General features: G+C 38.9%; 1 protein-coding gene across 1 annotated transcript; it reads left to right on the top strand.

Moving 5' to 3' along the window:
• Positions 1 to 6,009: 6,009 nt before the first annotated feature.
• On the top strand, positions 6,010 to 7,554 carry ANKRD34B (ankyrin repeat domain 34B). Its single transcript, XM_028114591.1, has one exon. The coding sequence runs from the start codon at positions 6,010 to 6,012 to the stop codon at positions 7,552 to 7,554; it is 1,545 nt and encodes a 514-aa protein (XP_027970392.1).
• Positions 7,555 to 15,705: the final 8,151 nt, after the last annotated feature.

Here is a 15,705-nt window from a genome sequence, read left to right as displayed (position 1 = left end):
GTTATGACAGAAAGTGGTCAGGTTTAGTGTTGTAGAGAAAGCCTTTACATGAGGGTGGGTGAAAAGATTTGAAAGTCTTTCCAAAAGATTCTTATAAGACTTTTTTTAAAAAACAAACAAACAAACAAACAAGCAAGACTGGCCCCAAAACTAGAAACTATATGAGAATACAGTATTGAAATCTACAGGGCGCCTGGGTTGCTCAGTTGGTTAAGTGTCTGCCTTCAGCTCAGGGTCCTGGGATTGAGCCCCGTGTTGGGCGGGGAGCCTGCTTCTCCCTCTCCCTTTGCTGCTCCCCCTGTTTGTGCTCTCTCTCTCTCTTTCTCTCTCCTTGTCAAATAAATAAATAAAATCTTAAAAAAAGAAAAAGGAAAGAAATCTGCTATCTGGCAACTTGTTCTCATTTGAATATGTTTCTCAAATGCCACTATGGTCAAAGGTGTTTTTATGTGATTGATACTGTATCTCTTCTCCAACTGTGGTTACTAAATGATTTCTATATTTGATATTATGTTCCAGCTAATTTCTCTACATCTCTTTGCTTTATTAAACACCTTAGTATTGGGGCGCCTGTGTGGCTCAGTCATTAAGCGTCTGCCTTTGGCTCAGGTCATGTTCCCAGGGTCCTGGGATCGAGCCCCGCATCGGGCTCTCTGCTTGGCGGGAGGCCTGCTTCTCCCTCTCCTACCCCCCTGCTTGTGTTCCCTCTCTCGCTGTGTCTCTCTGTGAAATAAATAAAATCTTTAAAAAAAAATAAAAATAAAAAAATAATAAGCACATTACTATATGAAAAATGCTAAAAGAAGGTTTCTTTTGCGAACTCTTTTCAGATGCTTTGCATTCAGAATAGACCTCTGTTGGGACCCAAGCTGTGAACCAATCCTAAATTCCTAAGGTCCCAAATTGCAGGTGTGCCTGGCTTTGGAATAGCTTTCATAGAATGTTGCACAGGGGGACAAAAAATGCAGCATTCACTTTCATTGTATTTATGTATGTATATATTGAATAGTTCTTTGCTTAACATCATGAGTGATACTGAAGTAGAATGAGTAAGTATATTCTTTTGAATACTGCCTTTCAGGAGCTCACTAGTTGAAAGTCCTTGAAAGTCTAGGCATAAATACTATTGATAATACCACAAAACTGAATGATATTGTAAAAAGTTACAACCTCATATGGCTCTTTTAAATTTTAATTATGGAATAGGGCACCTGGGTGGCTCAGTCTGCCTTCAGCTCAGGTCATGATCCCAGGGGCCTGAGATCAAGCCCCACATGGAGCTCCCTGCTCAGCGGGGAGTCTGCTTCTCCCTCTCCCTCCGCCCCTCCCCTCTCCTCATGCTCTCTCAAAGGCTCTCTCTCTCTCAAATAAATAAAATCTTAAAAAAATATATAGGTACTGTGTTAAAAAGGAACAGAGACGCAGTCAGGACAAAGCACGTAGAGATAAGAACTGAGGGCAGGGTCACTCGGGCATTTTGTTCTCAGTTAATAAGATAGTAAAATGACAGTATGATCTCAGAGATGATGTGCACATCCATCATACTGACCCCTCACCATCTTCCTGGAGATATTTTGTACTTCTCCTCTAAGATGATCTCCAGCCTCTGGTATCTTGTTTCCTCTTTCTTCTTCTACCATTTTATCTTTGTAGATTATATCCTTCAGTACATTCTTAAGAGTCTCTCAATCCTTGGGGTGCCTGAGTGGCACAGTGAGTAAAGTATCTCACTCTTGATTTCACTTTAGGTCATGATCTCAGGGTCATGAGATCGAGCCTGGCTTTGGGCTCCTTGCTTAGCATGGAGTCTGCTTGAGAATCTCTCTCCCTCTCCCTCTGGCCCTGCTGCTCGTGCATGCTCTCTCTCTCTCTAAAAATAAATAAATCTTAAAAAAAAAAAAGAGTATCTCAATTCTTGACTGATGGTTTGGCTAGATATAGAATTCTAAGCTGGGAGTCATTTTTCCTTCAGATTTTAAAAGACATTCTTCCATTGTCTTTTACTGTTGTTGATATATCTGAATCCACTGTAATTCTTGATCCTTTAGCATGTGACTTATGTACCCAACTCCCCACTTGCCCCCAAGCTTGTGGAATCTTCTTTATTCTCAGTGTTCTTTGAACTTACAGCCATGTGCCATGGGTCTGTTTTCATCTATTGTGCTATGTTCTAATTGGACCCTTTCAATTTGGAAACTGGTGTCACTCATGACATTTTTCTTGATCTCAGTCATCATTTCCTTTCCTGCTTGCCCCTTCTTCCACCCCACTATTTTGTCTTGCCAGAGCTTCTAGTAGTTGAATGTTCAACTTCTAGCAGTTGAATTTCCTAGTGTAGACCTCTAATTTTCTTTTTTTCCCCTCTATTCTTTTTGTTTAACTATTAGAGATTTTATCAACATTGTCATCTAACCCTTCTATTGAGTTTTGCAGTTTGTATGGTGTTTTTACCTTTTGAGAATGCTTTTTATGGTCTCTGAATATTCTTTTTCCTAGAATTTTATTTTTGTTTCATGGTTACAACATCTTATATCTAAAGATAATGAGCTTTTGAAGTTTTCATCTTCCCGACTAATATCTGTCTCGTCCAAGTTGCTTTTTTTCTATGTGTTCTGGTCTCTAATGTAAGAGGCTTTTCTATTTTGTTTTGTTTTTTATTTTGATTATCTGCTCATGATTAGAGGGCTTGGATTGAAAAGCTGATGAGAAGCCTTGAGCACATGGGTGAGGCTTGTAATCCTTAAACCTCACTGTAGGATGATCTGGGTGGCATGTTAGGGAATCTTAGGTATTTTCTTTTGAGCGGGTCAGATTATTGAGAGACGAGTACAGCAGTATTCTGTTGCATAATAAGGGTACAGCTGCCAGCCTTCTTGGAGTTGAGTTGGGGAGAAGGCTCTGAGTCTCTTCATTCAGTGACCAGTGAGCATTCAGTCATTTATTCCCTGTTTTCTTGTCCCCAAATATGTCAGGTGCCTTCCAGTCCAGAGACCCTCCATTTCACCATTTCTGGAGAATAAAGGTCTGGACATCTCACGTGGGAGGGCTAATATCCTATCTCCTAGTGGCTTGGAGTGGAGGAATGACCTGAGGCAGTCAAATTTTAATGCACATAGAAATCACCTGAGGATCTAATTAAAATGTAGGCTCTGATTCAGTAGGTCCAAGACGGAGCCTGAGATTAAGCTTCAGGTAATGGCAGTGCTGCTGCTGGTCCAAGGTAGGATCACACTTTGGCTGACAAGGACCTAGGGACATAACTGCTTCTCCTGACAGCTTTTCACCTAATCCTCATTATTTTAGCTATACTCCCCACCACCACCACCACCACCTGCACAGTTCTAGAACTTCTGCTGTTATTGCCTCTTGTGAGGATTCTGCAGTGTCCATGGGCTGAGTTCTCAGCTTTATCATGAATGATCTGAGGTACAGCCTTCTCAGGTTGGATAAGTTGGTTAACACTGGCCCATCTGCTTTCTGGCTTCCAAAATGTTGCCATTGTCTCCTTTTCCTGCTATCCTTGTGAAGTTATGTCCTTTAAAAAATTCTTGGGGCACCTGGCTGGCTCGGTCAGTGGAATGTGTGACTCTTGATCTCAGGGTTGTGAGCTAGAACCCCATGTTGGGTGTAGAGATTACTTGAAAAATAAAATCTTGAGGCGTGGGTGGCTCCATTGGTTAAGTGTCTGCCTTTGACTCAGGTCATGATACCAGAGTCCTGGGATTGAGCCCCGCATCCAGCTCCCTGTTCAGTGGGGGGGTCTGCTTCTCCCTCTCCCTCTGCCCCTCCTTCCTGCTTGTGTTCTCTCTCTCTTTCAAATAAATAAATAAAATCTTTTAAAAAATAAAAATAAAATCTTAAAAAATAAAATTAAAACTTCTTTTGTTTCAGGGGATTGTTCGGGAAGAGGCAAGATTAAATGTGTGTGTTCTGCCATATTTACCCTAACTAAAACCATCTGCTAAAATATTTTTCTAAAGTTTGGTTATATCAGCATAAGTAGAGCCTGATTTATGATAAATAACTGCTATTTTAAGCCTCTAGGTTTTTGCACAAGGAACATTCTCTACTTCTCTCTTCCTACTTTATCTGCCTACCAGACTCTTATGCAGTCTTTAAGACCCAGCTCAAATGGCTGGCCTCTGTGAAGCCCCTCAGTCCCCAAGCCACCAAAGCCACCAATATACCACCTGTATATTCTCATGACTTTAACTCATAACCAGCTGCTTATATATTGTTTCTTCCAAACAACTGAGCAAGCTCTTCAGGGCTAGGGCATGTGCCTTTGTAGCTAAGTGCCCAGGACATAATAGGAGCTTGCAGCTGTTTAATACTTAAATTCTAAGTTCTGTGTGCATGTCTTTCTTCCCCCCTTCATTTTCCTTCTGTTCCCTTCATCTCTTCTTCTGTCTGTTAAAAGGTCATTATATTTATTATCTATTCTATTATCCAGTAAAAAAAATTCATGTCCCATATTGTTAATCTAAAAGTAAATAAGTGGAATAAATAATACTTCTCCATTTCTGAAACCTACCTCATTAAATAAAATAGATTTAAATATTATATAAACTCCATTTGATTTTTCTCCCCAGCTCTAAGTACTCTTCAAAGACAAACATTTCCTCAGCTCTAGATAAAGACATAATTCTTTATTTTAATAAGCTCTACACCCAACGTAGACACCCCTAAAGACATAATTCTTATCAACTAATGGAATTATCTGTTGAAGGGGTTTGAATCTAAATTATTTAAATAAATTAAACATAAATAATTTTTAGTTTTAAAGATAAAAAATAAAATGTTTATAAAGGCTACATGTTGGAGCACCTGGGTGGCTCAGTCGTTAAGCATCTACCTTTGGCTAAGGTCATGATCCCAGGGTCCTGGGATCGAGCTCCGCATCAGGCTCTCTGCTCAGCAGGAAACCTGCTTCTCCCTCTCCTACTCCCCCTGCTTGTGTTCCCTCTCTCACTGTGTCTCTCTCTGTCAAATAAATAAATAAAATCTTTAAAAAAATTTATAAATAAATAAATAAAGGCTACATGTCATCATTCACATTTCCAGCCTAGAAAACTCCCTTTTCAGAACAAATGTACTGCTGTCCAAATTTAACCAGACAGTATGTGGCCAACCCCATCCATAATCTAGTGTCTGATTTAAATAATGAAATCAAGGAAACTGCATAATCACCTGTTCACCATTCCCATCTCAGTGTGAGTTCCAGACAATGTGTCAGGTATTTTAATGTCTTGTAGTTTGAATGATTTTTCATCCTTTAAAAGAAACATAGAAATGTTCTTCAAGGGGCGCCTGGGTGGCTTAGATGGTTGAGTGTCTGCCTTTGGCTCAGGTCATGATCTCAGGTTCCTGGGATCAAGCCCCACATCAGGCTCCCTGCTCAGTGGGGTCTGCTTCTCTCTCTGCCTCTCCCCTCCACTCATGCTCTCTCTTTCTCTCAAATGAATAAATAAAATATTAAAAAAAATGTTCCTCAAGTTGAAAATCTAGATTAATAGTTGCATTATTTAACTCAAGAGCACATATAAGTAATTTGACACTAAGAAATTTTTAGATTATCTGCCATAAATATCTATATTTTAATTGATTTAGTTGCAATTACACAGAATTTTGGAATTTTTGCTTAAATCTACATTTTTAGTGTTATTTTAAAAATATTTTTCACAAGTAGAAAGTAAGTGGATTGTTGTTTAATTAATGTGGAATTTAGGGAAGTAATGGGTTGGTATTATATCATAAATATTCAATGAAGATTTTGAAAGTTAATTTTAGTATGTAACTCCCTAAAAGCTGTTACTATTCTAAAATGTCTTTAAGTTTGCAGTTCACTATTTTGTTCTATATTTATTAATAATATAATCTCATGTCCTATTACTCTATACGTACATATTTTAGAAATTATGAATTATAACATGAATACAAATTGGGATCTGTCTAATCTTTTGTTCTTCATATTCTTTGATAACCAGGTATTAATTCTGACTTTTGAAGATGGATGAAGGTGTAGAAATTTCAAGTGATGGAAATTCCCTCATCAAAGCAGTCCATCAGAGCCGGCTTCGCCTCACAAGACTCTTGCTAGAAGGTGGTGCCTACATTAATGAGAGCAATGACCGTGGGGAAACCCCTTTAATGATCGCTTGTAAGACCAAACATGTTGATCACCAGAGTGTCAGTAAAGCCAAAATGGTTAAATACCTGTTAGAAAACAACGCTGATCCCAACATACAGGACAAATCTGGGAAAACTGCTCTGATGCACGCTTGCTTAGAAAAAGCCGGTCCTGAAGTTGTTTCCTTGCTCCTAAACAGTGGAGCTGATCTCAGCTTGCAAGACCATTCTAGTTATTCAGCCCTTGTTTATGCTATAAATTCAGAGGATAGAGAAACCCTGAAACTTCTACTTAGCGCTTGCAAGGCAAAAGGGAAAGAGGTCATTATCATAACGACCGCGAAATCACCCTCTGGTAGGCACACTACCAAACAGTACTTAAATATGCCTCCTGTAGATATAGATGGGTGTCATTCCCCAGCCTCCTGTGCCACTCCTTCAGAAATAGACATAAAAACAGCCTCATTGCCACTTTCACATTCTTCTGAAACTGAAATGACACTTTTTGGCTTTAAAGGTCTAGAGCCCTCAGGAAGTAGTGATGATACACAGGACCCAGGCTCCCCTATGAGGAAGCCTGCTATGGCCTCTAATGGGCCCAAGCTACCCCAGGCTCCAACCTGGATCAAGAGTCCTCCCTTATTAATGCACCAAAACAGAGTGGCCTCCTTGCAAGAGGAGCTCCAGGATATTACTCCAGAGGAAGAATTATCCTACAAAACCAATGGGCTGGCACTTTCCAAGCGATTCATCACTAGGCACCAAAGTATTGATGTAAAAGACACTGCACATTTGCTAAGAGCCTTTGATCAGTCCAGCTCAAGAAAGATGTCATACGATGAAATAAATCATCAGTCATTTTTTTCAGAAGGAAGCCAGCAATGCATTGAAATCCCTGCTGACCCAGATCCAGACTCTAACCAGACAATCTTTGCTTCCACCTTAAGAAGTATAGTTCAAAAAAGAAATTCAGGGGCAAATCACTATAGCTCTGATTCCCAGCTCTCGGCTGGTCTTACCCCTACAACTCTAGAAGATGGCAAAGCACTTATAGGAAAGAAAAAGATCTTCTTGCCATCTCCTTCCCTGTTGTCAGGGCCCAAAGAATTGCTGGAGAATATCTCACCAGGTCCCTTGAGCAGGAGAAATCATGCACTTTTAGAAAGGCGTGGTTCAGGAGCTTTCTCTTCAGATCACAATATTACTCAAGCCAGATCAGGATTTCTGCCACCCTTAAATGTGAATCCTCACCCCCCCATCTCAGATCTCAATGTCAATAACAAGATTTCCAGCCTCCTTTCTTGTGGTCAAAAAGTGCTTATGCCAACAGTTCCTATGTTCCCTAAAGAATTCAAAAGTAAAAAAATGTTGTTAAGGAGACAATCATTGCAAACAGAACAAATTAAGCAATTAGTAAATTTTTAAGAAATGGCTAGAAAGTACATTTGTTCAAATGTCTACATCAGAGAAATATAGAAACAGAAGAAATCTCAAATGTCAATCCTTTTAAATCTTGTAATTGGTTAGTCCATAATTGTTAGGGGTATCAAAATATACTGTGTATCGTACTAGGCACTGTGGACATACAAATAACATGTAGTTCCTACTAAGGAAATTCAAACAAAATTAAAGCTATATTTCTCAAAACTTCTAATATTTAACAACCTTCATGTGGTCCAAGTTTTTAATTTAAACAAAAATCAGTAAAAAAAAGATCAAATATGTTGGAGATGACTTTAAAATTTTTTTCAGATTTCCCAGATATTTTATTAGGAAACACTGCATTCAAGTCAATAAACGTTTTTAACATTACAAGTCAATAAATAAGATTGTAATTTTCCATGATGCCAAAAGCATAAAAAAAAAACCAGAAATAGCCTATGATCAATAAGCCTATAAGGTATAAGGCATAAGGAAAGAATGAACTAATTCTTAAAAATGTTGACTGCAAGTATATGAAATCTAATTAAAATTGTAAAAGGCCAACCATTATAGTAGACTTGGCAGCTAATATTCACGTTGTCAGCTTAATCAATGTCAAATAACAGATCAGAGTTTTACAAGCTAGTAATAATCTATGCTAAGTGTTGGTGTGTTGTTTTTTGCTTGGTTTTATTTTGTCTTTAATATTATCTCATAGAATTCTTTCTTCATATCATTTAACTCCTATTATTATTTCTGAGATCTATCTATAGGTTCCCAAAAACAAGATAAAGCAAAAGTTTAAAAGCATTCCTTGTTACTTATATCAAATTATTCTTGTCTTTCTTACAGACAACCAAAAAAAAAAAAAAAAACCCCAGGGCTTTATCACAAATAGAGACTATGTGCTTGCTTCATTTTAGAAAAGAAAAACTGATTATTAGATTCTCTTAGATTAGCTAAAATTAAGAAAGCCAATAGAAACTTACAGAATAGAAACAAAGTACACTAAATATTTGGTAAAGATTAAACAATAACTCTTAATTTCTAACATAATTATTAAACATTTATATAATAAGGATAATTTCCTTAGTGTGACATTCCAATCATCTAGTATTTAGGACCTGTGAATAACTTCTAACAAAATAAATGAATACCATGTTACTATTATAAAACATTACAAAATGACTATATTATCTATATGATTTCAAAATGTGGTGTTTATATAAAGAGTCCTTATTTCAACCTAGCAGTTTCACAACAAAGAATAAGTCAAATTATATAAAACTGGAGTGTACTAATCTGATGACTGTCATATACAAGTTTATATCTTTGCCTTCTGTTAGTAGAGGAGATCCTAACAATTGGTATGATGCTTTTCTTGGTAATTTGATATAAGCAAGTTGTAATGTACATGGTAATTATTTAATGTTTTTGTGGCTTTTATTTGAAAAAAAATAATTGGAGGTTTTTCATTTAATGTTTTAAAGAACATTAATGTAAATTACATTAGAAATAGTTTTTGATTCAGAACTTAGAATTGTACCTGATGTTTATAGGTAGCTAAACCCTTTTCACAAGTTTTAATATTGAGAAAAGTGCTTGGCTTTAAGTTGCAAGGATACAGTTTGGAGGAATATGTAAATATATTAGTTCATAAACAAAATGCTATCAATAAAAATTTTAAATGTTATTTTGATTATCATTTTTATTTATCTCAAATAGTAATGATAAATATTTCAACATAATCTCAAGAGAAATTGTGCCACATGTTCCTTTGACTAAACAGAAAACAGAATAATTTTTGTTGCTATTCTAATACCAACATGCAAAAAATATTTAATAGGACTAAACCTTTGTTGGCCATATTTGGAAGAGCTTTTAGTCTTCTCTCAATCCTGAAAAGATTTTAGGGGCTAAGGTTGCTTTAGGTTGTAAAACCATCCTACGGGACTTTTCACTCCATTAAGTGGAGTATATCACTGGGCTCCCAATGGTAAGTCACATATGTTGGCACCAGGAGTCAGATATGTATATATGTGTTATATTTTAACATAAAAGTATGATTTAACTTTAATTTACAGGTATGATGACACTTCATGCATTAGTTTTACGGGTACCATTCTTATTTACTTGTGGCTAGGATTTCCAAAGAGTGCAGCTAACACTGATGCACAGCAAGGATAACTTGGGGAGGGTATAGGGCAGTCCGAGTCACAGACACAGGTGCTGACGGTGTCCCGTTCAAGCAGTGCCCAGGGAAGGTGACGAACACCTGCCTGACATATTCTTTGGTAGAGATGCACCCATCAGTTATCCGGGGAGGATATAGGGCAGTCTGAGTCACAGACACAGTGCTGACAGTGCCCCATTCAAGCAGTGCCCAGGAAGGTGACGAACACCTGCCTGGCATATTCTTTGGTAGAGATGCACCCAGCAGTTATCCAGTACCTGGACCTTATGCTTAGTCTGATTAAATACTATGTAGCCTTCTAGTAACTTGATTTCCGTATAGCTTGTTTAAAGGAAGGAATGAACTTGTCAGGGTGGTGACAACTGTATTAATCATGGGGGTTTTTTGTTGGTGTTTTTTTGTTTGTTTGTTTGTTGTATTTTCTCATGCTTTGATATCTTGGGGCCTTGCTGACACTAGAGAGACCACCCCTCCCAGGGTTAGCTAATTCCTAGGGATAGAAAACAATTTGCCCCAGAATGCGTCTTTCATATGCAAACCAACCAACCCAGAGTCTGTACTCCAACCATCTCCTTTATCAGGCACTCAAAGGGCTCTCAGGGCCACTACCCCCCTGTCCTGATCACCCCAGGGTCACGTACCAAACAACCAGTGACAGCTCCCACATCCCAGAAACCACTGAAATTATTCAAACTAGCCAATCCTAAACCTGTTTACCTTGTCTCTCACCCTCCTACAGAAACTATAATAAAGGGTCTGACTGACCCAGTTTTCCCCTCATTCCATCTCCAGGCAGACACTGGTGCTTCCCCACATTGTCCCTGTGTAAGGTGGTGTGCCTGCCTCTTGGCAACTGTGAGTAACAAACTATATTTTCAACGTAACTGTCTCCTGTTGGCCTCAACGTATGTGAATAATAAAACCTATATTTTTAAACAAGAAGGCACAGTCTTCTTGGAAGTCATAATTCTTGATAAAATAATATTTGAGTTTATATAGCCTTGTTTAATGCCAATATTCCTTAGATCTAAGTCACATTTTTAAGGCATTTCTAAGTCACCAAGAGGGCCAGAACATGGACCATGATAAATCTGCTAGATTTACTGGAGCTGGCCATTGGCCTTTCCAAGGTGACATCCTATCTCCTTATGTACCTTCTTTGAATGTCTATAATTCTTTTTTTTTAAGTGTATGTATGTATGTATTTGAGTAATTTCTATACCCAGTATGGGGCTTCAACACATTCCCCCTGACTAAGCCTGCCAGGCCCACCTGAATGCCTACAAGTTTTTTTTTTTTTTTAAGTTTTTATTTATTTATTTGACAGAGAGAGACACAGCGAGAGAGGGAACACAAGCAGGGAGAGTGGGAGAGAGAGAAGCAGGGAGCCCGATGCGGGGCTTGATCCCAGGACCCTGGGATCATGACCAGAGCCAGAGGCAGACACTTAATGACTGAGCCATCCAGGCACCCCAACAAGTGCTTTTCTTTAGGACAACCATTGAATTTCAGTATACAGAAGACCTGTTCTGTGTTTACCTCCCATTTCATCACACAGACTATTAAAGAGTCAAGATGTTAATCTTTTTTTAAAGATTTAAAAAAAAAAGATTTTAAAGATTTTATTTATTTGTTTGAGAGAGAGAGAGAGAGCATGAGCAGGGGAAGGGGCAGAGGGAGAGGGAAAGGGACAAGCAGACTCCCCACTGAGCAGGGAGCCTGACACAGGACTCAATCCCAGGACCACAGGATCATGAACTGAGCCAAAGGTAGCCGCTTAACTAGCTGAGCCACCCAGGCACCCCTTTAAGAGATTATTTTTAAGTAATCTCTACACCCAACATGGGGCTCAAATTTACAACCCCCAAGACCAAGAATCACATGCCCTACCAACTGAGCCAGGCAGGTGCCCCAAGATCTTTTTTTAAAATTTAATTTAATTTTTTAATTATTATTATGTTCAATTAGCCAGCCAGCCATCATTAGTTTTTGATGTGGTGTTCAACGATTCATTAGTTGAGCATAACACCCAGTGCTCATCACCACACATGCCCTCCTTAATACCCATCACCTGGTTACCCCATTCCCCCAACCCCCCCCTTCTGTAACCCTCAGTTTAGTTCCCAGAGTCTAGAGTCTCTCATGGTTTGTCTCCCTCTCTGATTTCTTCCCATTCAGTTTTCCCTCTCTTCCCCTATGGTCCTTCACGCTGTTCCTTATGTTCCACATATGAGTGAAACCATATGATAATTGTCTTTCTCTGCTTGACTTCTTTCACTTAGCATAATCTCCTCCAGTTCCATCCATGTCAATGTAAAAGTTGGGTATTCATCCTTTCTGATGGCTGAGTAATAGTCCATTGTATATATGGACCACATCTTCTTTATCCATTCATCTGTTGAAGGGCATCTCGGCTCCTTCCACAGTTTGGCTATTGTGGACATTGCTGCTATGAACATTGGGGTGCATGTGCCCTTCTTTTCCCTACATCTGTATCTTTGGGGTAAATACCTAGTAGTGCAATGGCTGGGTCATAGGGTAGCTCTATTTTTAACGTCTTGAGGAACATCCATTCTGTTTTTCAGAGTGGCTGTACCAGCTTGCATTCCCACCAACAGTGTAAGAGGGTGCCCCAAGATCTTAACTCAGGGATGTTAATCTTGACTCAGCATCAAAAATTAATAATTTTTGCCAAATCAGTGATGATACTTCTAAGTCTTTTTTTTCCTTTTTAATGTGAGTGGTGGCAGTGAAGAATATGATTACTAGTTGATGCCATGAACTTGATTTATACTAAGGCATCACAATTTAACCTACCATTGTTTTTCCAACATTGGTGTAAATGTCAACACGAGACAGGCAAATGCTGTTATTTGTGAATAATAACTATTTCACAAATGGTTCTGACCTCATTAATCTCCTAAAAGCATCTCAGGGGGACTGAGGGGTTTGTGAGCCACACTGTAAGAACAATTTGTCTAAAAAATTACTGAGGTTTTGTGTCATCCATCCATCCATCCATCCATCCATCCCACCATTTGTTAAGGGCCTATTCTGACCAGAAATCATATTAAAATGAATAGTTTCTTCCTCTAAAACAACACAGCTGAGAACAAAACACAAACCTGTAGAATAATTATACTCTAGCAGAGAAGGTGCCTCAGGAGAAAGTCCACAGGTCTGCCTGGGGAAGTCACAAAAAACTCCTTAAAGGAACCTTGGTTTATGGCTGACCTCAATAGGCTCTGTGAAAAGATCATGCCTTTCTACTTCAAACCAAAGTTTTTGATTAGCTCTTGAATTCACAAAGTAGCAACAGACTCAGTCATTATTTCAGTTAAATTTTTTGAACTCTTATTACATTCTTTCATCCCAAGGAAAGGATAAAGAAGAAAGAGGCAATGACCAGCCTTAATGAACATTCTGTAGCAGCAAGCAAACCCAAAAGAGCTCAGCCACCAGATTTAGTCAGACTGGTCCCCTTCTTGGGCAGAAACATAGAAACAAGAACCTCCCTAGAGGGCAGGAGGCTGACTGAGGCCCTTTCAAGCCCTGTCTGTTTTCTCTCTTCACTGACAGTGGGCCTATGGAAATAGTTTTCTTATTTAAAATTACAGAATAATTAAAATATGTAGTAAAGTAGCAATTACTTGGGGGGGGGATCTTTAAAAAACTAGTCAAATTAAATAAAAAAGAGCATCCTTCCTAATGTTAGAGTAAAAGGTAAGTGAGTTAAGGGGCAGGCAGATGGGGTTTTGAGTTTTCTTTCCAAGTGGTATAAAGGAGCAATATCAACAAATCACTGAGAAATACAGCCACACTTGGACTCTGTCCTATCCTGTGTGGGTTAGTAGGAGCACCTGACTCTCTGTTACTTAACTGAAAAAACACATATGCTAGACTCTTCCCTCTCTCCCATACTAGTTTAAAAACTCTTACAAATTCTTCCTTCATAACCTCTTTCCTCTGTCTCTTGAGCATTTCCATTCCCCTTTGCAATCACCTTACTTCAGGGCTTCATCTCCTTTCACTTCCAGAATGCTAAATCTCGGGGCACCTGGGTGGCTCAGTTGCCTGGGCGTCTGCCTTCGGCTCGGGTCGTGGCCCTGGGGTCCTGGGATCGGGCCCTGCATCGGGCTCCCTGCTCATTGGGGGGCCTGCTTCTCCCTCTGTCTCTGCCTGTCTCTCTCTCTCTTTCTGTCAAATATATCAATAAATAAAAATAAAAATTTAAAAATTTAAAAAAAAATTTCAAATCTCCTTCTCATGCCATTGTAAACACATTTCTAACACTCAAACTGATAATAAGCCTCCCGTACTTAAACTGGTATAATGATTCCTATGACCTACGAGAAAAGAAGCAAATTCCTCAGCTCAGAAAGTCAATCTGGTCCCTGCATAAATGCCCAGCCTCATAGTATGGTGCCTCCACATACTTTTTGAACAGGTCAGGTCAGTCTCTTTCCCACTTAAAGTTCCTTTGCTCATGTGCTTCTGTCTGAAAGGCCCTTCCTCCTCTTAGTATACCCAGTGAAACTTGCTCATCACTGAAGATACAACTTAAGTGTTTCCTCTCAATTTGAACAAAATGCTGTCTGTCACCACAACTTGGTGTATAGTTCCATCATATTGGCAAATATCCAACTTATTGTTTACGGGTCTCTCTCCCCTACCTAGATTGTAAGATCCTTGAGGTAGAAATCATTTCTGAATTATTTGCACAGCCTCAGCACATCAGACACCAATTAAATGCCAGTCCCCTCCCCTCCACGCAGTACTCCTCAGTGAGCACTGAAGACAGAAATGACTAGACAAATTACAGTCCCTGGATGGTAGGTACAAAGAAGAGAGAGAAGCAATCACACTCACGAGTAAAAGAATGACACTGATGTGGAACACTAGACACTAGAACAAAGACCCTGAGTTCCTGCTGCTGAGGTCCCAAGAACCCCTGTATCCTACCCTGCTTCTTCCAAGACCTGGTTATCAGACCTTCTTGGTTTCGCTCATTCATTATACTCCCATTTTCTAGACAATAAAAAGTTCTTTAGTACTACTATCTTCATCTTTCTATCATTCAGCTATTTTCCTGGCATTGATTCATGAATTTATGATTATAAGCAGAGTGTAAGCTCCCACTAGGCAAGCTCATATCTTAAATTTCAAGGTGAGAGATAGGGCATTTTTCCATATATTCACTAGGTACTTAAGTTTTTATAATTACAAGGAAAAAATCTAAGACCCTTGCTCCAACAAACAAGCAAATAAGCAAACTGTTCTGAATAACTTTTAACAATTTCCCACTTGATAAATGAGTACATATCTGACTAAATAGTAATTACATCAATTTTACAGGGCCATAAACTACTGTACTTTATAAAGCTGATTTTTTGAAAAATTGGCTCTCGTACCAAAGTCTCTTCTAGGACCAGGATTGCTCTGCCAGGCTTGGGAAATAGCCCTCAGATGCTATGAGTTCTCAACACCAATACATTAGACTTGAGAACCTGGAGGGGAAAAATAGGTTATACTTATATTGTGTCTGGGAAGTTCTTCCCAAATATTTTCCTATGTATACAAATGCACATAAAGACACACAATTTTACATAAATAGTATGATACCAGACATCTGTTTTGCTCCCTGTAATATAACATCTTTCCATGTTAATAAATATAGATTCTCAGTGTTTATATACTATTGTATTGCATTCTTATACATTAAGGCCTTTATATCATTATTATTTATTAACCAAGTTATGAAGTGTCTGTTCTTTTGCTTATTTTTCACTGGGTTGTTTAGCTTCTTTTTAAAAATCAGTTTATGGGGGCACCTGGGTGGCTCAGTTGGTTAAGCAACTGCCTTCGGCTGGGGTCATGATCCTGGAGTCCTGGGATCGAGTCCCGCATCAGGCTCCCTGCTCAGCGGGGAGTCTGCTTCTCCCTCTGACCCTCTTCCCTCT

This window comes from Eumetopias jubatus, unplaced genomic scaffold, assembly GCF_037043125.1.
Source record: "Eumetopias jubatus isolate StellerSeaLion01/CBP00866 unplaced genomic scaffold, mEumJub1_p1.0 scaffold_5, whole genome shotgun sequence".
NCBI classification, from domain to species: Eukaryota; Metazoa; Chordata; class Mammalia; order Carnivora; family Otariidae; genus Eumetopias; species Eumetopias jubatus.
The sequence above is the reverse complement of the archived record's forward strand: the minus strand, read 5'-3'. Positions and strand labels throughout refer to the sequence as shown.